The sequence below is a fragment of the Lactuca saligna genome, chromosome 8 (assembly GCF_052625555.1).
Source record: "Lactuca saligna cultivar CGN05327 chromosome 8, ASM5262555v1, whole genome shotgun sequence".
Lineage (NCBI taxonomy): Eukaryota > Viridiplantae > Streptophyta > Magnoliopsida > Asterales > Asteraceae > Lactuca > Lactuca saligna.
The window spans coordinates 163,499,355-163,524,238 of NC_136424.1; the positions used below are offsets into that span (position 1 = coordinate 163,499,355).

The 24,884-nt window shown below is 34.5% G+C and overlaps 4 protein-coding genes and 1 long non-coding RNA gene across 9 annotated transcripts; 4 read left to right on the top strand and 1 right to left on the bottom strand.

The window, feature by feature from the left end:
* The first annotated feature begins 215 nt into the window (after nucleotides 1-215).
* On the top strand, nucleotides 216-5,974 carry LOC145012677 (uncharacterized). Of its 2 annotated transcripts, none has more exons than XR_013664615.1 (3): nucleotides 216-421; nucleotides 939-1,112; nucleotides 5,857-5,974. It is a non-coding gene; the product is annotated as an uncharacterized LOC145012677 (long non-coding RNA). The 2 variants fall into 2 exon arrangements; XR_013664614.1 differs by lacking the exon at nucleotides 5,857-5,974 and adding an exon at nucleotides 2,047-2,582.
* A 1,061-nt stretch (nucleotides 5,975-7,035) lies between these two features.
* On the top strand, nucleotides 7,036-8,958 carry LOC145008107 (putative arabinosyltransferase ARAD1). The gene is made up of 3 exons (XM_078966727.1): nucleotides 7,036-7,993; nucleotides 8,165-8,530; nucleotides 8,616-8,958. The coding sequence occupies exons 1-3, from the start codon at nucleotides 7,235-7,237 to the stop codon at nucleotides 8,817-8,819; spliced, it is 1,329 nt and encodes a 442-aa protein (XP_078822853.1). The 5' UTR covers nucleotides 7,036-7,234; the 3' UTR covers nucleotides 8,820-8,958.
* A 1,050-nt stretch (nucleotides 8,959-10,008) lies between these two features.
* Nucleotides 10,009-13,205, top strand: LOC145012572 (Ankyrin repeat family protein). The gene is made up of 10 exons (XM_078971371.1): nucleotides 10,009-10,302; nucleotides 10,727-10,783; nucleotides 10,884-10,951; nucleotides 11,080-11,266; nucleotides 11,532-11,629; nucleotides 11,914-11,974; nucleotides 12,301-12,360; nucleotides 12,468-12,518; nucleotides 12,621-12,699; nucleotides 12,877-13,205. The coding sequence occupies exons 1-10, from the start codon at nucleotides 10,222-10,224 to the stop codon at nucleotides 12,954-12,956; spliced, it is 822 nt and encodes a 273-aa protein (XP_078827497.1). The 5' UTR covers nucleotides 10,009-10,221; the 3' UTR covers nucleotides 12,957-13,205.
* A 1,270-nt stretch (nucleotides 13,206-14,475) lies between these two features.
* On the bottom strand, nucleotides 14,476-17,148 carry LOC145010915 (wall-associated receptor kinase-like 1). 3 transcript variants are annotated; one of them, XM_078969490.1, is made up of 5 exons: nucleotides 16,863-17,148; nucleotides 16,686-16,791; nucleotides 16,021-16,560; nucleotides 15,773-15,889; nucleotides 14,476-15,695 (listed from the first exon to the last, which is right to left on the bottom strand). In XM_078969490.1, exons 1-5 carry the CDS (start codon nucleotides 16,902-16,904, stop codon nucleotides 14,536-14,538), a joined length of 1,965 nt encoding a protein of 654 aa, XP_078825616.1. In that variant the 5' UTR covers nucleotides 16,905-17,148; the 3' UTR covers nucleotides 14,476-14,535. The 3 variants fall into 3 exon arrangements, with proteins under 3 accessions (XP_078825616.1, XP_078825615.1, XP_078825614.1); XM_078969489.1 differs by having other exon boundaries at nucleotides 16,021-16,791; XM_078969488.1 differs by having other exon boundaries at nucleotides 16,021-17,148.
* A 3,194-nt stretch (nucleotides 17,149-20,342) lies between these two features.
* On the top strand, nucleotides 20,343-24,859 carry LOC145013288 (potassium transporter 10-like). Of its 2 annotated transcripts, none has more exons than XM_078972091.1 (8): nucleotides 20,343-20,623; nucleotides 21,005-21,230; nucleotides 21,638-21,883; nucleotides 22,166-22,216; nucleotides 22,312-22,572; nucleotides 22,654-22,821; nucleotides 23,033-23,312; nucleotides 23,836-24,859. In XM_078972091.1, the coding sequence occupies exons 1-8, from the start codon at nucleotides 20,504-20,506 to the stop codon at nucleotides 24,857-24,859; spliced, it is 2,376 nt and encodes a 791-aa protein (XP_078828217.1). In that variant the 5' UTR covers nucleotides 20,343-20,503. The 2 variants fall into 2 exon arrangements, with proteins under 2 accessions (XP_078828217.1, XP_078828216.1); XM_078972090.1 differs by having other exon boundaries at nucleotides 20,473-20,623; nucleotides 23,033-23,287; nucleotides 23,859-24,859.
* The last annotated feature ends 25 nt before the right edge of the window (nucleotides 24,860-24,884 follow it).

The following is a 24,884-nucleotide window of genomic DNA, read 5'->3' on the forward strand; positions in this document are numbered from 1 at the left end:
ATATATATATATATATATATATATATATATATATATATATATATTGTTGTAAAAATATAAAGATGTACAACATGTGACTTTATTTTCAGGATGAGTTGCATCGGCCTAAATCTCTGATGCATGTGTCCGATAATGAGGCTTCTACAGAGTAGTATTTGTCGTACATCCGGCATAATAATGGTGATTTGTCCCCATATGCTTCCCCTTTGCGGAATAACTTTAGGAGACATGACATGAGGTATCATCGAGCAGCACTCATTCTATCCATTCACAACCACCACGAGCAACAGTGGACCCCTCAACTGCAGAAGATTTTGAGATACGGATACGTCGAGTAGAGGAGGAACTACGAAAGAGATCCATATAACCAGGCATAAATATGGACTCATGTTTTGACGACCCGTTAGGAACACGAGGACAGGTAAATAAAATTTTAATAGTTTTACTAAACTATATTTTGTGCCGTATAGTTAAACTTCATTAATTTATGCGAATTTATTATATATATCTTAGAAAGTATGACATAACGATATCCAAATTATGAGTGTCATATGTTAATGCAAAACCTTTGCTTCAAAAACAATGATGAAACAAAATCCGGTGAATAGGAGTTTGCAAAGTTGCTTCGAACCATTTTGTTATGTAAACGAAGGAGAAGGATAATGTGCTTTACGACCTAACTTCAAAGATGAATGCATGGATTAAGTTCTATAAGTTATTCTTAATAGTTTAATAGTCCTTTGCCTAATTATTGGCTATTTCTTTGAAAATGATTAAGGAAAATCGATGGTTTTGTATTTTGCGCTTTTCTTTACAGTTTAATTGGTGACTTTTAGAGTTCTGTCAGAAACTTCATTGACCTATCAGCTCGTAGTACTTTTGGTTTTTGATATTTTTAATTTCCTCTTCTTTTATTTTTTTCTTTTATTTTTTTACAGAAAACGCGAAAAAGAAACAAAGTTTGTTGTAGGGCTTCCTCTTCAACGATAGATTATGAGGCACGACTGGCGGAAGCTCTTGGTGATTTAGTAAGCCACCATGATTTAGTAAGCTCTTGTTGATCTGCGAAATTCTTGCGAGCTTACCTGCTCCATGAGCTTGTTGAGAAAAAGGTGAATTGTTACTGTTGTAGTAGTATTTTCTTTTGGTTTTGCTTCTTTTTATTAATCTGTTGAAACAATTTGTGATGTTGTCAAGGATTTTAAATCGACAAAATTGCAAGAATGGTCTTGTGGTATGTTAAAACTAGCACTTTTGGTCCAAAATGGGTTTGGTTTGCAAGGATGGTCTAATAATTTCGTTTTGTTGCAAGTTTTATCCAATTTCCTATGAACTTTTTTATAATGACAAATTCGCCCTTATATTTTAATTTTCCATTTTTATTTTATTATCAATAATTAAAAATAAAACACAAATAAAATACCCTCTCTCTCTCTCTCTCTCTCTCTCTCTCTCTCCACCATATTCCCCCTATATATATATATATATATTTTTTTTTTTTCTTTTTACCCAAGAACAGTTCATCTTCTTCATCCCTCCCCTGCCTATCTGATATGTCTTCTTCGACAAGTTCAAAGAAATCAGTTCAAAACAATTTCAAAATCAAACATGTTGCAACCTCTCAGTGACCTATGTGAGAATACAATCACCGGAAAACACATCTTTTCTCTTGCATGACCCACTCGCTTGACCCTCAACATCACCTATTATATTTGGCCATCATCCATCATACCTCGCCCATCACCTAAACCAGGTAACATCTCCGACGAATACCAACAACATCATCGCCTCCTAGGTCAAACCACTATACCTGACTTTTCTCTCATTGTCGTTTAGAGCTACAATGCCACTGTTATCGTTGTTCTTCTACAAGAGTCATCTTCTACGCCTAAAATTGATACACACACCGATTTAGAGAAGAACAAAGAGAGAGGGACATGATTGGCATTTGATTCAACAATTGGAAAGGACACAAAAATTTCTAGGTTGTAAATCGTAATCCCTTTCATCTATAAATCGTAATCTCTTTAACCTGTATTGATTTAGGGTATACGGTGTCTACGATTCAAGGAGAGGGATAAAAGGGGTGCAGTTTACCTTCATCTTTATGTTTATTGAGTTGTTTGTGTGTTTGTGGGTTTGAGTTGGGCAATTCATAGAAGAAATTGATTCCGATGGTGGTGATGGCAGTTCATCAGAAATCGATTTCTTAGTTCGCGAATATGATGTTCTTATTCTTGAACTCAGGAAAAACCGAGTGTTCTTGATATTCGTATGCATATATGAGTGTGTATGTGTTTAGTATATTCGACTTCATACAATAAATTGAACAAAACTGATAAAAGTTAGGGTTCTTCATTTTACAAATCCACTACCAGATCTGTATTAATTTTGTTTGTAGAGAGAGAGAGAGAGAGATAAAGAGAAAGAGAGAGAGAGAGAGAGAGAGAGAGAGAGAGAGAGAAAGAGAGAGAGAGAGAGAGAAGGAGAGAGAGAGAAGGAGAAAGAGTATTTTATTTTTGTTTTATTTTTAATTGTTTTTTAATTACTGATAATAAAATAAAAATGGAAAATTAAAATATAAGGACAAATCCGTCATTATAAAAAAAAGCTCATAAGAAATTGGACCAAACTCGCAACAAAACGAAACTATTGGACCATCATTGCGAGCCAAACCCATTTTGGACCAAAGGTGCTAGTTTTGACATACCACAAGGACCATTCTTGCAATTTTGTCTTTTAATTCTCTAATTATCGTTTTCATAATTATGGTTCTAATAAAAACTTAAGTTAGTGTAAGAACTTTAAAACAAATCATGATCGTTTATTAGGATTAATCAATGGATAAGATTATATTAGATAATTAATTAAATTTCTAATTTTTTTAAATAAAACTAAAGGTAATCGGCTTCATTGCCTTCCTCATTAATCATCAACGAGTATATATATACAACAACAATCCTACCACTAGATAACGATAAACTAATTCGAAATACATTCAAATACAACTCTAATCCTTATCTTATACGATAGCTATCGTTGATACTCCCTCGTAGTCGTAGCGGGAGACGGAAGGACGCAAAGAGTACTAGATCTGAAATCTAGAAACAATTGACGAGGAAGGCATTTGGTGATGATATTGATAAGCAGACGGTACATGAAGAACACGAACATGTCCACATGCTACCTTTCTCGAACAAAATGAATGTCAAGTTCGATGTGCTTGGTACGTTGATGTTGAAAGGGATTACCAGAAAGGTAGACCACAAAAATGTTGTCGCAATAAACAAGTGAAGCACGGAGAAGCGGGACATGAAGCTCACAAAAAGTTACGGAGCCAGCATGTTTCGACAACTACATTTGCGACTGCTCGATATTCCGCTTCAGCACTGGATCGGGATAATATAGGTTATCTTTTAGCGGACCACGATATAAGGTTATCCCCGAGAAAAACACAATAAGCAGATGCGGATCACCGAGTATCGGGGCAACCAGCCCAGTCAGCATCAGTGTAAGCTATAAGTCGAGTGGGTCAGGAAGGATAAAGATGCAAACCAAGCTCAAGAGTTCCTTGAAGATATATAACAATACATTTGAGAGCATTAAAATGAGGAACTCGTGGTGCATGCATGAAAAGACACACCTGTTGAACCGCATAGGAGATGTCAGGCCTTGTAAACGTAAGGCCCAACTTTTTTAACTGGTCCAACACTCATACTCAGAAAGTCCAAAAAGAGCCCAAGACGAGATCGCCCAAGGCCACAGCCCAACTCGCAAAGACCCATCAGAAGACGTACGTTGGGTGTACTCCGAAGCTACGCGGGGCGTACTAGAGCTTGCGTTGACTGGAAACGGGGGTGCTGACCGCCTACGCGGGGTGTACCATCGCAGAGTCCAAAACTCCAATAAGTGCTTAATGGTTTAACCACCCAAGCCCTAACTTCAAATCTATGGTCCAAATGCACCTTAGAGTCATAAAGTTTTCGACTTTACAACTTTAGACGTCCAAAAGTTTTTAATACAATATCTTACCCCATTAAGACCTTTCTACCAAATGCATTAGACACTTCTAGCCATAGGAACTTCATTTTTATCACTTAGAACCCTTCTTAGGGTCTGAAAGGACAACTTAAAACATTCAAAACATAACATGCACAACATTGGGACTTTTGAGACAAGAAGAGTACCAAAAAGCTATCAAAACAAGATCTACACAATACAAGCATAAAGGCAGAAGCTTTTTACCTTCTGGAGCTCCTAAATGATGAGATGATCCCAGATCTACAAGCTTGCTTCACTCTCCAAACACCTTGATGCAACTTCCTCTTCTTCAACCACACAAGAAACACACTCTTAGCTCTCTCACACACACACACAAAAGAGAAGTTAGGGTTTTCCAAAAGCGATCTCAGAACTTGGAGGTTGATAGGATGGGGGAAAAAGGGTCCATAATGGGGTTTAAATACCCTACAAACCCTAAAAGTTAGTGTTGCACTCAGATATATGTATGCTAACATACTATGGTGCATCCTAGTATGCCTAGCGTACTCATATGTATGCCTAGCATACTTCCCCTCCTACCAAAATTACCAATGTATCCCTTGGGCCTCTTAGGGCTAAATCCAACCACATTCAAGGGCCAACATGACATGTTAATTTTTAGAAAGAAGAATTTGAAAATACCTGCAAATCCGGGATATTACAGTGGCCAGTGGTGGTGGTTTTTATGGGTTTGTGTCGATTTCCTGATGGTTGTGAACAGTGTTCATGGCAACGGATGGTTGTGGTGGCGGTAGAGGCAGGTGCTAGTAGACGGTGTAGTTGGTGACATTAGAAAAGTATGGTAGTAGGTGGGGGTGGTGGTGGTGTGCATGACGGGTGGGGAGGGGTGGGGTGGCAGAGTGCGATGGTGGCAAAACCATACATTTCATGTAAATATGAGAGCTTTTATGGCTTAATGACCGGTTAAGATGATGTAAAACCTGCTAAAAAGTTAAATGAGCAAAATTAGACAAATGTGGGGGCATTAATGAACAAAAAAAACGGATTTTAGACATAACCACACATTTTATGAAAATATAAGGGTTTTATGGCATTAAGATTACAAAATGGGGAACTTATAATAAAAGAAATTGTTTCATGCTATGTTAGGATTACCTAGGGCTATAAACGAACCGAACGTTTGACGATCCGTTTGACGGGAAGTTTGTTTCTTTAATAAATGAACGAATATGAACATAAATTAGTGATCGTTTAGTTAAACGAACGAACATGAACAATGGCATCATCTATTCATTTATGTTCGTAAATGTATGTTTATGTTGTTCATTTACATTCGTTTATGTTTATTTATGTTCATATATGTTCAAATGTTCTTTATTATATTACTATGTTATATGTTCATCTATGTTCATTTATGTTCAATTGTGTTTGTTTATCTTTGTTCATTTAATATGTTCACGAACATAAACGAACGAACATGAACAAAGTAATTTGTTAAACGAACGAACATAAACAAGAAAACTCGTTCGTTTATCATTACGTGTTCGTTCGTTTGTTTGACTAACTTAAACGAACGAACATAAGCAAACCCTCGTTTGTGTTCATTCGATTCGTTTACAGTCCTAGAATTATCCATTCGGGGTACTGAATTTAGTATTTTGATTGAGTGTGGGAGATCTGACCCAATTATATTAGATTGGAAAAAACAGTTCTTGAATGGTAAATTCAACAATGGCAACCACTTAAAGAACAAGACAAGTTGATTGGATGTTTAAACTGAATTTCTTGACAGTGTTCATCAATACTTTTACAAAACCATAAATGATGGTTCCTATAACTTTTTTGTTTGAAAAGTTAGTACACTTGGAGGATATTTCAACAATAGATTGGACACAATACATCAATGATTGTTTGGAAAAGGAAAATTCAAATGGAGTCCAAATGACAAGTACTACACATGGCCGCTTGAAGTGTTTAATGGTAAACATTGAATATTTTACTCAATTCAAGATTTCTTATGTATCTTAATTATTCAGATATTGTTACATTGTAATAATTTTACTTTTCAAATTTATGTTTTTTATAACATGTATATGCTCATAGAGTTGTGTTTGAAGACGTACGAGGAGGAGGTTAAGATGGTTTATGAGTGAGTTAGATCCAAAAGGTTAATAGAGTAGTTTGAGGCATCAAATGGGCATTTATTGATTAGACCTGGAATTGAAGATGCTGACAATAACCGAAAAATGAAAATCGAAATCAAATCCAAACCATCGGTTTTTGGTTTGAATTTTTTAAAACCGAAAATTCAAATTGGGTTCGGTTGGAACATTTGGAATTGACCCACAAAACCAAAACCGACCCAATACGTGGAATCGGTCCAAAAAACCAAAACGGACCCATATATTATATAATATATTTAATACATTTAATATATTATTGTTAGTTATTAATTTACTCCTATCAAAATGCCAATATGCCATGTAAGGCTTAATAGGCTTAATGCAAATCGAACCATTTATGGTTAAATTGTATACAGTTTTTTTTTTTTTTTTTTTTTTTTTTTTTTTTTTTTTTAAATATAAGTGTATGAAAATTAATCATTAAAACGTTTCAAATTAATGGTTCGTCATGAGTTGGTAATTCATAAACGAATTTTCATCTTTATTAAAATATATTTAGTTGATATGTATTGTTTAAAACCATATATATTATTTAATAAGACTTATGCAAAATGGGTGCACCAAGGAAAACAATGAGTCAAAGAAAATGAACCCATGGGTTGAAATCGAAAAACCGACACGAAAACTGAACACAATAGTTTTGAGAAAACAAAACCAAAATTATCATTTTCAAACCGACTCATAACGTAGATATAGACAATGAAAATATGACTTTTGAAGAGTAACAACATAAACATGAATTTTGGAGGTGTAAAAAGTATAAACATTATAGAAAAATTCATATTTTATTTTCTATAATCATAAAATACCTTGTCATAAGCGGAAACTATAAATCTTGGTATCCCCTTAACCGAAATCAAAGCGTATTGTTACAGTCTTGAGTCTTCCACCAGAACAGACAACTCAACTCTCCTTTCTCCGCCACAACAACCGCCGCCGATCACCGCTATAGTTATCATCGCCACCGCAACTGCCATCGTCATTATCACACAATCATCTCAATATCCAATATCTTCAAATGTTGTCAAATTCCAATTACATAAACTAAAATGGGTCGAAAATCTATCGTTAAACAAACCGTCGCTACGGTTCTTTTAATCATAGTCTTTTACGCCTTCTTCAACACATCTATCTATCCTTATACATACAACAATGTACATTTCCACACACATGAAAATAGTATCGGCAAAATCCCCCAAAAATCAGTGAAACTTTACATGTACGATCTGCCCCGAAAGTTCACCTATGGTGTGATAAAAAACTACTTAATCGTACGAGGTCAATTGGAAAACGAAGACGAGGCTAGCCTCAAGTACCCTGGAAATCAGCACGCGGCTGAATGGTATCTGTTTTCCGATTTGAATAATCCAAAACGATCTGGTGCGTATGTTACTAGGGTTTTAGATCCAGATTCCGCCGACTTGTTCTATGTGCCGTTTTTTTCTTCATTAAGCTTAGTCGCAAATCCTGTTCGTGATGGGCCTGTGGTAGTTGAGCATTATAATGATGTTGAAATGCAAGAGGATTTGATGGAATGGTTGGGGAAGCAACCGTATTGGAAGAGGAACCATGGGAGGGATCATGTATTCATATGCCAGGATCCAAATGCTTTGCACAATATTGTTAATCGTGTTAAAGATGCGATGTTGCTTGTTTCAGATTTTGGAAGGTTGGGTCATAATCAGGCATCATTTGTAAAGGATGTGATCTTGCCTTATTCACATCGGATCACTGCCTATAAAGGAGATATTGGAGTGGAAAATCGGAAATATTTGATGTTCTTCATGGGAAATCGATACCGAAAGGAGGTATGTATCATTGTCTCTTTTATACATTGCTTTATATATTCTGTTTCTCAAATCATCACGTGTTCATAGTTATATAAACAAAGAAGAATGGAAGTGAAATCCATGGACTCTGGAAATCTTGAAGTCCAGTTCTCTCTCTTGTTTCTTATGTTCATAACTCTGGTATTGCAGGGAGGAAAAATTCGTGATTCCCTGTTTAAAATACTAGAAAATGAAGAAGATGTTGTGATAAAACATGGCACTCAATCAAGGGAAAGTAGGCGAATGGCTACACAAGGAATGCATAGTTCAAAGTTCTGTTTACATCCAGCTGGCGACACACCATCTGCATGTCGACTGTTTGATGCTATTGTGAGCTTATGTATTCCAGTTATCATCAGTGATTACATTGAATTACCCTTTGAAGATGTCATCGACTACAGGAAAATTGCTGTATTTGTAGACACGGATTCAGCTGTTACACCAGGATACTTGGCTAAATTGCTTAGAGGGGTGAAGACAGGGACAATATTGGAATTTCAACAAGAGTTGACTAAGGTATGTAAATGTATATTGATGTTTCTTGAATTTAGCCTTTGTTATATCGTTGTAATGATCTATTTTGTGTTGCTAATGTGATTAGGTAAAGCACTATTTTGATTATGAAGATCCGAAGGGGAGTGTGAATGAGATATGGCGACAAGTTTCATTAAAAGTTCCGCTTATAAAACTTATGATAAATCGTGACAAAAGACTAGTCAAGAGAGAACTCACTGGACCAGATTGTTCTTGCCTTTGCACTAACCAAACAGGGATCCATGAATCCTTTCATGATGCTGCTTCTTAATTTTTATTTATTCATTCGGTTTTTAGCATAGAATAGGTTAGTACTTTGCGATTAATAAGATTTTTTTAGTGCTGAAGTAAGAAATCGAGATTTATTATGTAGTTATATTGCTATAGTATGACAAAACACGAAACTAAAATTGGACTGATCTAGCGGTATCAGGAGTTGACAGATAGAAACCGTTCAACCAAAGGTTGAGGGTTCAAGTCCTCCTGCAGACGAAATGTGTAGATTTGATAGCAGTGTAGTGTGTGTTTATAAGGTTGTCTAAAAAAATTGGACCCAAAAAGGTAGAAGAAAGTGCAAAAAGGTAGAAGAAAGTGGGATGCGATAACATAACCTCTTCATTCTATGGTATTTATAAGGGGGAGTCAAATTTGCAAATTCAAGATTCTTTTCTTTAGCGGATTTGGTTGTCAAATGTAACAGAATTCAACTTTTGTCATAATCGTTCCCATGAATTTAATGGAGAGGGGAGGATGAAATGAATTTAATTTTATTATTATTATTATTATTATTTTATCAAAATGGCTATACACTTTTTTATATTATATCGAAATAAATATGACCAAAAAATAAACTTTATATGTTTACATATGTATATTAAAAATCATTTAACTTAATCTATTTTCTACTTACCAAAACGTAAATTTTAATTATTTATGATGTTTACTTATTTTGAGATTTTAATGGTCAATTTACCTTGAGATGTATTGTGATGTACTTGTCACTATGGTTGACAATATCTTCCTATTTAATAAATGATTAATTAAGCCGACGCACTACATAAATTAATTTATTTTTCAAGGTTTTTTTATTAAATTATAACGTTTGAAAAATCAAAAAGAAGTTGATAAACTAGTTTATATGCTAATTTGTTAAAAAGTTACACATATTTGCTTTTTAAAATTTTCCAAATATCATTAAATAATTATAAAAATATATTCTTTTAAATATATTTTACCTCTTCATGCTAGTTTATCGATTAATTTTTAGCAAACGTTTAATTTTTGTTATCTAACTCATAAACTAGTAGATATCATGTTACTCTGTCGCTTGCTGAATGATGCCAACTTAAAAAAGAAAGACAAAAAAATGTCTCACATTCTCACATAACATATTAGAAAAGTTGATGTAATATATTAAAGATCTTTTATAGTTAGAGGACCAAAGTAGAAAAAGAATGATAGTTAGTGGACATCATCCAAAGAAACGGGTCGATTGGGATGCGACCCGATCATCTCATCCATTTTCATCATCGATATCATATCTCCGATCATTTCACTCTTGAACTTAAAAATCGGTTCTTCAACCATAAATCCACACTCATTTCAAACAATAATTCTCGACCTGCTGATCGGAAAGCTTACTCAAATCAAGAATCAGAAAGTTTAGGTCAACAATGTTATTGGAGCCTCCGCCGTTCCAAGAATCTGCACGCTGCGACGTCTGTAAATGCAGTTTCAACACCTTCAGACGACGGGTATTCGTTTGAATCTTCCATAATTCGATTGAAATTAGCTGATAATTCATATATTGCTTCAAATTTTATTGTTTATTGAAATTTGTTTTTGGTGTCCTTGTACCTTTTAGTGTTGGATCTTTGTTATTATTATATGGAATTACTTTACAAGTGATGAACTGTGAACCTTGGATCCTACTCGGAAAAGGATGCATTCCGAGAAGCAAAGTTGATATGGTGCTTGCTCCAGATTTAATAAACATAAATTGTTCCTAGTGATTACTGTCAACAAAGTTTCTTTATAAGTTCAAGAACTATTATCTATCTCCTTAATTACTCTACGCTTAGTGGAAGATAAAAACCTCTTCAGTTTTTTCTTGAAAAGATTTGTTAATATCAATGCTTACATATCTTCATGTTTCCCTACCATACTTCTCATATGTAGCATCATTGCCGATGTTGTGGACGAACCTTGTGTGCTGAACATTCATCAGATCAAATGGTATGTTATGCAGACTCACAACTTCTTTGAGCTACTGTTATCAATAACTAATAAGTCCTAAAAGATTGTTGAAACAGTTGATATTGTGGACTCTTTTCAGGCTTTACCACAATTTGGTCTCCTCTCACCTGTTAGAGTTTGCTCAAATTGTTATAATGATGCATCTCGGTAAGTATTAAAGTTTGTCACTTTGTGCATCTATTTTTTATTATACTGACTTTATTGAGACACCATTTTGATTACACTATTTACCTCTTTATTCATTTATTTGTTAATTAGACATTTTCATTCGATAGGACTGGAAATTCTGATGGAGCTGCTTCTGTGAATGGAGTAAATTCTGTGACAGATTCTGTTTCAAGGCTAGATATTAGTACACCTTCAAATTCCAATACAAATCAAACTGCTGCTGTAGATTGCAAGTGTGGAATGCCTTTATGTATTTGTGAGGTGCCTTCAAATGATGATGTGGCTCCTGTGCAGGCAAGTCATACTCATTTTAATCACCTTCAATTGCATCATACTAAGAACCTTAATGCGTGTTGGCTTTGCTGATTCTGATGGAATTGGAATTCAAGATTCCATTCCATTCTTCTTTTTCTATCAAGAAAACAGAAAACCCTCATTGGAATAATAAAAAACAACAATAGCTCAATATACATATTTAGAATAAGCAAACGATAAACAAATATACATAAATATTCAGATTTTTAATTTTTTATTGTATGGACTTGTGCTTTGCTTGCAGCCTAAACCCTTCCCCACTTCCACAATTCCCAGTATTTCAAAAACAAAGAAAGCAGACACAGCACCAAGGAGTAGAGCCTCTTCATCTAGCAAATACAGGTATATATATTATTTATTTATTTATTTATTTTCTTTTTATAATTGTTTGCACATACACATTTTCTTCTGTTTGCTGCAATTTCTTATAGAAATCTAATTTTTCTCTACCTAATTTTAGATTTCACTCCTTTTCACCTTACCCACATGCCACAAAACATTCTCAATTATTACCAATATGTCTCCATATTTGTTTTACTTCCCAAAATAATATATATTACATAAAAATATGCTTTTGATATAAGTCAATTTTGTTTAAATTTAACATATACAATAATTTGCAACAGTGGACAATCATCCAACACTGAGTCAGAAAAACCACTGGCAAACTATGAAGTTAATGGAGAGGTATGGAATCTTGAATTTGTTCTCTTCTTGTTTCCCATATGCTTTTGATATAAGTCCATAACCCATTTTTGTTTAATGTTTATGTAAATTTATTGACGCGTAATTTTTCTCTAAAATCCATGATTTTACTTGAATCAACATTTATTTTCCAAAACTTAACTAGAAAATGTAGAGTTATTTTCTTTTTATCAAAAACTTAATTGGGTTTTTTCTAGCATGTTGAATTTAGTCCCATGAACATATAGTTTCTTAAATTATGATCTTTGGTAACAATAACATTTTAAAGACTGAATAATTTAGCATTTTATATTCCTTTTTTTGGGTAGGGGTTACGTGAAGCTATAAAGAATGGCGACTTATTTTCTGTCAGAAAGCTTCTTCGTGAGGTAAGGATTAAGGAAGATATCATTTAATACTTAGTACCAAATTGTTTTTTTAGAAAATGATGTCATATTTAGGGAAATTGAAGAAAAAAATAAATAATCTGTTGTAGGGAGTGGATGCAAATTACTGTGACAAACAAGGATTATCTCTCTTGCATCTGGTTCTCACCCTCTCTCTCTCTCTCTCTCTCTTAATAAGAAAGTAATGTGTGTCTGTGTGTGTTTTTTGTTTTCTCAATTTTAACAGTATTTGTTGATTTTAGGCTGCGGTTTTCAACCAAACTGAGATAGCTTTCACACTCATGGAAAATGGAGCAAGTTTGGATTACAAGAACTTGCAGGGTATATGACTATATTCCATTTACTTTTAAATTAATTTTAGAATGCCAAAGAAATCTAATAAGTTTTGGTTTCCATCTTTTACTTTTAATTGATGTGATAAATAAGAATAAGTTGAAGTACAGTGTTCTAAATTCTAATAGAACTAAAGGTAGCTGTCCAACTGATTTTCATTTTCAGGGGAAACGCCACTTGATTGTGCTCCTGTGACATTGCAATTCAAGATGAAGAAGAAGATGGAAGAAATTAAACAATCCTAAGTAAACATCAATATCATCTTTCGACCTCATTTCCTAAAACTTTATCTGCTTCTTCTATGAATTATGTGTGTAGTTCTAACTTTTGGAGACCATTCATGTTATATTTTATCTTCATGTTCACCCAAAGAAGCAAAAGAGCCGAAATAAGCCAAGGGAAATTTATGTAATCTTTATATGTCGAAAGTTTTTTTAAGGGGGAATTACGTTTGATGTGGTTTTATTAACATCCAAGACAAATCATTTTGTACATGTGTGAATATCATTCGAACCTCCTAGATACTAAATCAACAACATCACTAGATACTCAACACCACTTAGATAGCAAATTATCAACACTACTAGATACTAAATCATCAACACTACTTGATACTTAACACCACTACATACTAAATAGTCAACGCTACTAGACACTAAATTATCAACATCACTAGATATTAAATCATCAACATTACTAGATACTCAACACTGCTAGATACTAAATCATCAAAACCACTACATAGTGATAGTAAAGCATCAACATCGCTAGAAACTAAATTGTCAACACTACTAGATACTTAGCACGCTAGATAGTAAATGATTAATACAATTATCAACACCACTAGATACTAACTCATCAACACCGCTAAATTATTTACACTACTAGATACTCAACAATAGATATTAAATCATCAACATCACTAGATACTAAATTGACAACATTACCCGATACTTAACACTAGATACTAAATGATCAATACTACTAGATACTAAATTAACAGTACCATTAGATACAAAATCATCAACACAACTAGATACGCATTAGATCATAAACATCATCTGATACTAATTATCAACACCACTAGATACTAAACCAGCAACACTACTATATACTAAATCATCAACACCACTAGATTTTTAACACCAATACATACTAATAATCAACAACCTTAGATACTTAACTATCAAAAAGCATTTTATTATCCATGCTCAACATCTTACAACTCTCCTTAACATCCAACCTCGCTCTTGTATATCAAAACCTTACCCTCCCTATCGTCTAGTTCAACCTCAAGATGGTAAGGCTCGCAAATAGCTTGCTGACACATGTTTGTAATTTGGTCATACCTTTCGTCTCCAACTCAATATGACTATTTGTTGCACACAGCATAAGGCATTGACTTTTAACCTCTGCCTTCAACTGTACATCTTTGTCTTGTATTGGGTCAAGACATCACAAGCCTAGTTGCATCAACGTGTATACAAACAATTCGGTAGCTTTAACCCAAATGTCCTAACTAACATATGCTTGAATGCACCACCGCATGTTATTAAGGGGAAGACAAAAACAAGTAACCTCACACACATGAGCAGAATATAAGAGATTAAGAAACACAACGTAAATGTTTTAGAAAGTCCATAGCAAGATCTCTAAGTTCATATGATATAAATAAGAAATACAACAGCTCACAAAGAGCATAATTAAAGTGGTTTCCTATGTATAATAAACAAGAAATAAATGTAAAAAAATAAATAATAATAATAATAATAATAATAATAATAATAATAATAATAAATAATTCAAGTAAATCAAACATTTTAATCAATAAGTACTTGTTGATGGTATATCATCATCATCATCATACGAGAACAAAATCATTTCTTCTTCCATTCCACCATTGTACTTCAACTTCCCAACACCATTTCCAGATGGTAAATAACTCGCCCTAATTCTTTCCAATTCTAACGCCACTTCTTTCATCGTAGGCCTATTCTTCCCGTTCAAATTCAAACACCGCACCGCCAGCTCAGCCACCGCCATAACCTCAACCCGACCACCCTCCTCCACAATCCTCCGATCAAAAACCCCCATCCCCTCACCTTCTTCCATAGCCAACATAAAATGAGTCGCCAAACTTCTATGCTCACCAATTCGCGTCACTGAAATCGGCCTTTCCCCCGTCAAAAGCTCAACCAAAACAACCCCAAAACTATAAACATCGCTCTTTTCCGTAAATTGACTCGATTGAAAATATTCCGGATCCAAATACCCGAAAGTCCCCTTCACTAACGTCGTCAAATGTGTTTGATCAATTGCTACGAATCTCGAAGTCCCAAAATCCGAAACTTTCGCTCGAAATTTGTCATCCATGAGTATATTAGTCGATTTAATGTCCCGATGGTATATCGGAATTGAAGTAGCCGAATGTAAATACGCTAAAGCTCCAGCGATCTCGGTTGCGATCCGTAACCGTGTGTTTAATGTCATCGGGAACTCGTCCGTTTCATTGTGAATTTGTTCGTATAAAGTCCCATTCGATACAAATTCAGATACAAGAAGAGGGACTTCGGTTTCCAAACAACATCCGAGAAGTTTGACCACGTTCCGATGGTTGACTTGCGATAAGATAACCACCTCGTTGATGAACTGTTCTAATTGGCTTTCGTCTACTATTTTTGATCTTTTCACAGCTACAATCCTTCCATCGGTTAACATGCCTTTGTAGACAGTTCCCTGGCCTCCTCTACCGAGGATTCGATTCTCGTGGAAGTGGTCGGTTGCTTTTTCTAACTCTTTCGCAGTGAAAAGTGTGGTTTTATCGACTAATCCTTCGTCTGTAGTTTCTTGTTGTTTTAGTAGTAGGCCTCCGTTTCGTTTGAAAAATCGTGCTTTTTGTCTTTTGTCTTTTGTTTTTTGGATTAGTTTGTATAAAGCGAAGGTGGTTGCTGTAAGAAGTAGTACCCCGATGCTTATGCTAACACCTACAGAAAACCAACACTTTTCTCTTTAAGTCGAATCTTTCTACATAAAAGGAGTAACTTATGGCTTGTGATTTTACCTAGAATAACTCCAGTCGTTGATGATTTTCCTCTAGCTTGAGTAGGAAGACATGTGAAATTCCCTGTCCCATTAATTTGCACGCATCCATTGATACACGTGGCGCATGGTCCAACAGCTAAAACAAACAAAAGTAAAAATTGAATATCACATGGTCCAAAAACGAACACCTTTAGTTATAATCTATAAACAACAATTTGAAAGTAGCTAAATGGAAATAAAGATTGATTAGTGAAATAGAATGCGTACCTTGGCATCCATTGGTTAAATACGGGCTTCCTTCTTCAATTGGCTTACAAGTACATTTGTAAGATTCAATGTTGGTACCATTACCCAGATAAAGATCCTCTCTTACCATTGAAGAACAATCACTTTCACCGATTTCTTCTAGTCTTAGAGTCCACCGAAGTGAAATTGGAACAAAGGAGTTGCCAACAATGGCAGATTGCCTTGAAAACTTGCGAAAAGAGTACATTTGTTCATCCACCAGGAACGCAGACCCACAAACTCCACCCGAATCCTGGCTTTGCAAGCGTGTAGTATCGATGGTGTATGTTTTAAGATAGTAAGGAATCGTGGTTTGGCAACAATTGATCCCATAACAATTGTTTCTTGGGTTGATAGTTTGGTTTGGGCATATCGTCGAACACCCTGTGACCAAGTTATTTTGCTCCAAGATAACTGCATTTCCACACCCCTCGACAGTGAATTTGTTATCTTCTCGAGAAAAGAGGAAAGGGCTATCACCCAAGTCGACGCTCAAGATCTGACTGTTGTTCCGGATTGTGTCTGCACAATTCGAATTCATTGAGACATTAACAGCCATCGTTTGATTCTCCAGATTCAAAGACAATAGTCTCAGGTTGTTTATCGCAGAAAGGTATGGTGTTGATAAGTTGCAATCAACGGCATACCATTCATTGATATAACACCCTGACCCGATTCCGAATGGGTATGGAATCCGGACACCCCCACACATATCTTTGCATCCGGGTCTCGCGTAAATTGGCGCTGATGTTGCTGTTGATACTAATGAAATCAATATAACTAAGGATAATAGCATCAATTTCATTGTTACAGACAAGTTCTACCTGGGAATGTGGTGAGGAATTCGTATATATATTGGCTGCCATCGTCAAGAATGGTTGGAACGAGTACTTGTGATGTGATGTTTTCAGTTACGTTTCAAAACCGAAATCGAAAAAAATATATAATCTTGGTGTTTGCTGATTTAGGCAAGCATGTCCTCGTGTTGAAGGAAGTTCGAAGAGATATCCGGTGATTGGAGGTTGAGCAGTTCTTGAGAGACCAAATCATACAAGGCGTTTAAACTTTCAAAACAGAGCAAGAACACACCTCATTTGACTGCCTCGTGTACTGAAGTGGGAATATTTTATTTACAGGTGTTCAAAATATCTTCAATCTATCGGGAATTTTTAATACCGACACTGTAGGGATGGCAAAAAAAAAGCTGGGAAATCCGAAACTCAATTATTTCGGGTCCGGTAACGGGTCGTTATCGGATCCGAAACTCAATCATTTTGGGTTCGAGGTAGGGAGTGGGTTATTCTCGTCCTGACCCGTTCTGTCCCGATTATATATATATATATCGAAAATCTTATTAAAAGTCAACATATTTTTATTAAAGTCTTAAAAAAACCACTATATAATTTTTTTTTACGTTAAAACCATTATATTTTTTTTAAAATGTATCATTTAATGCATTGAGCTCGGTAAATCCTAAACAGTTAAAAATGTTATGTACTCGATTGACAACGTTTTGATTGTTACAACTCATTAGATTAAAAAATTTCAAAAAAAATATGAGGGTTTAAATGAACTATAAAAAATTATATAATGTTTTTTTTAATCATTTAGATTAGGTTTTTCTAAGTATAGAAAACCTTAAATAAGAATTTTATAAAATATAAGGGTTTTTGTGCACTAAAAAATAATATAATTATTTTTTTAAGCATTTGATGAAAATACGTTGGGTTTTTATGAGATTTTCCCATATATATATATATATATATATATATATATATATATATATATATATATATATATATATATATATATACACACGCACACACACACTCTAGCCATTTACTCGTGCCAAGCGACGAGTACGAATAATTTTTTTCAACAATTAGTTTCTTCAGACGGTTAGTTGTTTTGTACAAATAGTTTACTACATTTAAATAATTGTCAATAAGAATTATGTTAGCAAATACGAAATCAGTAACAATAAAAAATAAAAAGTTTGGATTGTATACAAATATCTACAAACATATGATTGACTATATATTACTAATCATGCAACACTTTTTATACACCATATTTGATGTATACATTTCATCGTTGTTGATTCTTCGTCAATTTCACTAATCTTTTTGTATTGACATATGATATCTCTCTAAATATATCATATAAAGCTAGTCATACATATAGTTAGTTTCAGAAATTATTTTTATTCGAAAACGTGTTATATTTCCAGGAACACAAGTTATTTTTTGAAGAATCATTTCCTTTAGGTGCTTTTTTGTCATTCTAAATTTGTCCATTTTATTTGTTGTTTGTATTAAAAATAGAAATGTGTTGATATCTTTTCTTTAAAAAAGAAAATATCGTTATGGATTAAAAATAAATGTACATAGCTCTTTTTCATCTAACTGTGCATTGTTGATTACAACCCCTATTAAATTTTCGTCATGATTATGATGCTAGTTGTCTGCGTGACTCTTACATGTGTTATGTGTTTATATGTATACCAGATCAGGCCCGATGCCAAGCGGGGCATGATGATTATCTTGTATGTTATTTATCTTTTTATTCTTGCATTTGTTTATGTGTTTGTATGTATATCGGGCGAGTCCCATTATTTACAGACAGATATGTTCCGAGCGGGGCTCGATGCCGAATGGGGCCCATTATGTGTTTAATATGTATAGTATGTGGTATCTTGAGGAACTCACTAAACTTCGTGCTTACAATTTTAGTTTATGTTTCAGGTACTTTCGGATCCAAGGGGAAGAGCTCACAACGCACACACCACATTGTTCTGCATTTTATTTGACACTGATGCATTTGGATGTTTTGATTACACTTTAATTCTATTATGGTTACGTGGACATGTTTTGAAAGATGGTTTCATTAATCTAAAAATTAAAATTTTTGGTCTTGATATTTGGTACGTTACCAAATTAGTGGACAAAACAGACTTTTGTAAAATTAATTTACACATCTACAAGGACTTAAAATTTACCTAACTTATTTGGTGGTGTGTGATCCGGTTCAAGTTGTACACAAGCATACTTTCTATTGCTACCATAGTATACCATGCCTCTAGTATCATAACTAACTCATCAACATGTGCCAGGACTTATCATGTATAGACATCATTATAATCACCCTCATTAAACTCAAGTTGTGCATGTACACCCTCATCATTATTAAGAACATGACTTACCACATTAAGACCCTCATCTGCATCATCACCTTCCCCTTCACCAACGTCCTCATCTTCATTAAGCCCATCATGTACCACTTGACTATCTTCATTAAGTCCATTTTGTACCTCATTTTTAAGACTATTATGAATCACTTCACTAGGACCTTTACTATCAACCACTTCATTAAGACCATCCTATCATGTTAACCTAACCGGAAGTAGTTACATCAGGTGCCATACGTACAGAATGCAAAACCACCTCTCCTAACACCCAATTTATTTCTATTTGAAGTATTCTTAGAGTTGGAGCTGACAGTGGTAGCTGAGGAAGAAATCGTGGTAGCCGAGGAAGAAATCATTGGGATTTACGTCAAGTGTCAAGGATGTGATTTTGCCTTTATGAGGTTTATGTCGGGTATAAGGCTTTCAAGAGTAAGGGAAAATTCAACTTTTTATATCGCAATTAGAAAGGTTTAACGGAGCCTAACTGAGACAAATACTTGATTTTTACCCAAACCTCCAATAAGGACTAGTGGTGTTAAAATCCCAAATAAAAAGCCAAAAATGTTAAAACTGGACAACCACATGGACCAAGACAATATTTTACTCTAAAAGATATTATGTTTATTTTGAAAAAGAACATGCATAGATTTGCATGAGATTGATGGAACGCGTCGCATGAAAATTTTCATGATTATCAAAAATTCAAACCGATCGCTTCCATCTCTCTTGGTGACTGTTGTCGAATTCTTCTCTCTGAGTAATCAAGGCGTTCTTGAGAGACAAACAGGTTTTCTTGGTCTGTCAAATGTTAAACTATCTCCTGATTAACACAATCGTTTCTGCATCAATCCCAAATTCAAATTAAACTCGCAATTATCAAAAATCGTGTTGATTCCCTCCATTTTCTTTGCTTTTTGTGTTCTTCTTCATTGTCGACACGACGTACAATTCTATCTTTGTAATTCTTCTTCATTGTTATCCATTCAGGTCCAATTTGAGATGTCCTGGATGCTTTTTCGATTTTAGATCAGAAAATTCGGATCTTCTTGAAGGAACGTGTTTTGTTCCTTTTTTCTAATGAAAGAGTTGATTGATCTCACTTCAGATAGTGATGAAATTGAGTTCCATTTTGTTGATTGTAGTCAATTTGATTGAATGAGAAATTGGAGCTCAGTTCGATTAAATTGTTTTTGAGTTGATGATGTTGTCTATTGTCGATCACTTTAGAGGGAAGCCACATAGGTTGTTGCAAGTGCAGGCAGCCTGAATTTGATTGAGATGGAAAAGTCCATGAATGAGGAGAGTGAAGTTAAAGGTGGCATGTGGGCTTTGCAGCAAAAATTTGATCCGCCCATGGATGAAGAAGCTAGCAGACTTAAGCATATGAACACAGAATCGGTAACTCTTTCTTCTTAGCCCCAATGTAATCTTTACAAAATATTTATAGCATTGATTGTGCATTTGTGCCATTATTTGTCTTTGTTATAGGACATTTGACACATTTTAAAAACTAATCAATAATTTATATTTGACACATTATTTGTCTTTGTTATAGGACATTGGGTAAAGAATTGTAAGTAGGTTGGGATTACGTGTAAAAAAAGATGAATATGTTCTAGTATGGATTTTACATATTGTTATTTTTGGTACAAAAAAAGGTGTAAAGACAAAGCTATTATGGGTAAAGAAAATAAATTACATTACTTATATTGGTAAAAAGAGTAAAGTATGTTGCTACTTTCTGCAATTTTCCCTTATTGATATTATCCTTTGATACAGAAATGTTCCACATTGCTACTTGTGCGACTTGCATTTCAAAGTCTTGGTGTTGTCTATGGAGATTTGGGAACTTCTCCATTATATGTATTTTACAATACTTTTCCTAAAGGAATCAATGACACTGAAGACGTTGTTGGTGCACTTTCTTTAATCATATACTCTCTTACACTTGTGCCCCTCATCAAATATGTCTTCATTGTTTGTCGTGCTAGTGACAATGGTCAAGGTACACCTACTTCTTTAAAATAGCAACTTACTGATAATAGCAATATGCAATTTACTTCCATTTCTTTACATATTATAGCAATGTACTTACAATTCTATACACATAATAACAATGTGCTTATGTTGCTAGTATCAGTAAAAGATTAAGTACATTGCTATTATCAATAAAGAAATGTATAAGTATGTTGCTATTATGTGTAAAAGATCTAAATATATTGCTATTTTGATTTTAAAAAAATAAGGTATATTGCTCATATTGGTAGTGAGAGTAAGGTACATTGCTTTTCAAATAAATTTTCCCTTCTCTATTTTCCATTATATACTTGTAAAACAACAAGAGATAGAAGTAATTCTAAAGTTATATTTAACGAATGAATAACATGTACGAAATTTGAATTCGTTATTTAGGTGGAACATTTGCTCTTTACTCACTATTGTGTCGACATGCAAAAATTAGTACAATTCCAAATCAACATCGGACTGATGAAAAGTTGACTACTTATATTTATACCCCAACACATGAGAACTCATTTCCTGAAAAAACCAAGAAATGTTTAGAAGCACATGCATTAAAGAAGAATGCACTTCTTGTACTTGTACTTGTTGGCACTTGTATGGTGATTGGAGATGGGATTCTAACTCCTGCTATTTCAGGTAAAAACTTGGTTTTTTTATGTGCCATTATTTTTTCCTTCATGAGCTTAATGGGTTAAGCATTTAATCCAAACAATTATACATGGTTGTTTCTTTTTTATTTAAGTTGAACAGAATGATTTAAAAAAAAAAAACATGGCTTAATGTATTAAGACACTAACCCTTTACCTATTTGTGAATTGTGCCCCTTCTTTTTTCCTCTCGTGTTAAAATTAAAGAATATTGTTAAAGTGTTGTATACAAAAAGACTGTGTCTTGAATCGAACCTTGTGATTTGAACAGTTTTATCGGCTTCTAGTGGCATCAAGGTAACACACCCCGGGATGGATAATGGTATGAAAATAATTTCATCTTAAATTTGTTATTCTCACTTAATCTTTAATGTAAGTATTGCATATAATATGCTTATGAGTTGTTGTTTGTTGCAGATTTTATCGTGGTTGTTGCTGTTTTTATACTGATTGGTTTATTTTGCCTACAACATCATGGTCCTGATAAAGTTGGATGGCTATTTGCTCCAATTGTATTGCTTTGGTTTATTTTAATTGGAGGAATTGGAATTTATAATATTTTAAAACATGACAAGACTGTATTGAGGGCCTTTTCCCCTTTGCATATATATTGGTACTTTAAAAGGAGAGGAAAAGATGGTTGGACTTCCCTCGGAGGAATCATGTTGAGCATAACAGGTGATTCCTCTCTCTGTCTATTAAAACATTGTATTTTTTTAAATGTACCAAACTATAGTATGTGTTGCTATTTTGTGATAGGGACGGAGGCACTATTTGCTGATCTTGCTCATTATCCACTTTCTGCAATCCAGATTGCATTTACAACGGTTGTGTTCCCTTGTCTTCTATTAGCTTATTGTGGACAAGCAGCCTACCTCATGAAAAACAAGGAACAAGTGTTTGATGCATTTTACCACTCTATTCCAGGTTTGTTTTTTAAATAATGATTAAAAAATATTCCAGAACATAAAAATTGGAAGGAAAAAGTAAAGGGTTAAATGAAAGTTTTAGCAATATATCTTCATTTATTTGTGCATTATAGCTTCCTACTTCCATTGTAAATGACCTTGCAAAATTTCTTATAAATGACGTTCAAATACTGAAGTAATAATAATATACATTGCTTAAAATGTTGCAGAAGCTATATACTGGCCAATGTTTGTAATTGCAACACTATCTGCAATTGTCGCAAGTCAGGCGTCAATATCTGCTACATTTTCGATAATTAATCAAGCATGTGCACTTGGTTGTTTCCCTCGAGTCAAAGTCGTTCATACATCAAGAAAATTTCTTGGCCAGATTTACATTCCGGATATCAATTGGGCACTCATGATTCTGTGCATTCTTGTAACAACTGGTTTCAAAAATCAAACCCAAATCGGTAATGCTTATGGTAAGTTTTATTGCAATAATTTATAATCAATCATGAAAATAACAGTTTGTACTGCGTTTGATTTAGTCTGAAAATGAGTTTGATGTCACTAGTACAAAATTTGCACTTTTGGGAACCCATCCAAAAAGTCGGGAATTTCAATTTTTGTCCAACCAAAAAAAGATGGGAGAGATCTTTGTCTGCATAAAAGACACCTAAATGTCCTCTTATCATTATCTTTAAAAATAATCTTGGAAAGTTGGGGTTACTTTTGTCCTATCCAAAATGTTGGAAAATAATTTGGTTTTGTATATGAAAAAGACATAAAAATAATAAATATATTGAAATTGACATCAATATGACAAAATTTGTAATTTTTTATACCATCCAAAAATCGTCTCAATCCCTTTTACACAAAACGCATAAATGCCCTCGTATCTCAACAACAATATCCATAAAAAGTTTCTACAATTATTTAATCTCCCATGATACTCATATCCTCATCATATATCAACATGACAAAAAAAGTTTACACTTTACGCCCAAAAGACATTAATGCCCTCTTATACTATTCGATTCTCTTTGTTAACAGGCACAGCAGTAGTAATAGTGATGCTAGTAACAACATTCCTGATGATCCTAATCATGCTCCTGGTGTGGCACTGCAACTGGTTCCTCGTCTTCATAATGACCTTTCTATCCCTCATAGTCGAATGCACCTATTTCTCAGCAGTCCTGATCAAAATCGACCAAGGCGCATGGGTCCCACTAGCAATCGCCGCCGTGTTCCTCCTCATAATGTACGTCTGGCACTACGGCACAGTCAAAAGGTACGAATTCGAAATGCAAAACAAAATCTCAATGGGATGGATCCTTAACCTCGGCCCAAGTCTAGGGCTAGTTCGCGTCCCCGGAATCGGACTCGTGTACACCGAACTCGCAAGCGGCGTCCCACGGATCTTCTCACATTTCATCACGAATCTTCCGGCGATCCATACGGTGGTTGTTTTCGTCTGCGTTAAATCTCTCCCGGTTTATTCCGTCCCGGAAGACGAACGGTTTTTGGTCAAACGGATCGGACCGAAGAACTACCATATTTTCCGGTGTGTCGCGAGGTATGGGTATAAAGATCAGAAAAAGGACGATGAATTTGAGAAGAAGTTGCTGGATAGTATCTTTTTGTTTGTGAAACTTGAGTCGTTGATGGATGGGAGTTCGGATTCAGATGAATACAGTTTGTATGAGCAAGATGTTTCGGGTTTATCTGATAAGAATACGTTTTCGTCTGTTGTTGATATTTTAATTTCCGATGATGATACGGTGAGTGAGACGGGGACGGAGACGGAGACGGCGTCGAGTCACGGTGGTGGTGGGCGGGAAGAGATTGAGTTTTTGACGCGGTGTCGCGATGCCGGAGTTGTGCATATTTTGGGGAATACAGTTGTGAAGGCGAGAAGAGATTCGGGGTGTTATAAGAAGATTTGTATTGATTATTTGTATGCTTTTTTGAGAAAGATATGTAGGGAAAATAGTGTTATTTTTAATGTTCCTCATGAGAGCCTTTTGAATGTTGGCCAAGTTTTTTTTGTATAATTTCATTTTTTTTATATAACATGAA

Bases quoted from the DNA above. Each gene is read 5' to 3' on its own strand.
- LOC145008107 (XM_078966727.1), top strand. From the start codon at position 7,235: ATGGGTCGAAAATCTATCGTTAAACAAACCGTCGCTACGGTTCTTTTA. The intron at 7,994-8,164 runs GTATGTATCATT...CTGGTATTGCAG, and splicing joins GAAATCGATACCGAAAGGAG to GGAGGAAAAATTCGTGATTC. The intron at 8,531-8,615 runs GTATGTAAATGT...TAATGTGATTAG, and splicing joins TTCAACAAGAGTTGACTAAG to GTAAAGCACTATTTTGATTA.
- LOC145012572 (XM_078971371.1), top strand. From the start codon at position 10,222: ATGTTATTGGAGCCTCCGCCGTTCCAAGAATCTGCACGCTGCGACGTC. The intron at 11,975-12,300 runs GTATGGAATCTT...TTTTTTGGGTAG, and splicing joins ACTATGAAGTTAATGGAGAG to GGGTTACGTGAAGCTATAAA. The intron at 12,361-12,467 runs GTAAGGATTAAG...AATCTGTTGTAG, and splicing joins TCAGAAAGCTTCTTCGTGAG to GGAGTGGATGCAAATTACTG.
- LOC145010915 (XM_078969488.1), bottom strand. From the start codon at position 16,843: ATGAAATTGATGCTATTATCCTTAGTTATATTGATTTCATTAGTATCA. The intron at 15,890-16,020 runs GTACGCATTCTA...TGTTTGTTTTAG, and splicing joins TTTAACCAATGGATGCCAAG to CTGTTGGACCATGCGCCACG. The intron at 15,696-15,772 runs GTAAAATCACAA...GGTTTTCTGTAG, and splicing joins AACGACTGGAGTTATTCTAG to GTGTTAGCATAAGCATCGGG.
- LOC145013288 (XM_078972091.1), top strand. From the start codon at position 20,504: ATGGAAAAGTCCATGAATGAGGAGAGTGAAGTTAAAGGTGGCATGTGG. The intron at 21,884-22,165 runs GTAAAAACTTGG...TGATTTGAACAG, and splicing joins TCTAACTCCTGCTATTTCAG to TTTTATCGGCTTCTAGTGGC. The intron at 23,313-23,835 runs ATCAATCATGAA...GCCCTCTTATAC, and splicing joins TTTTATTGCAATAATTTATA to TATTCGATTCTCTTTGTTAA.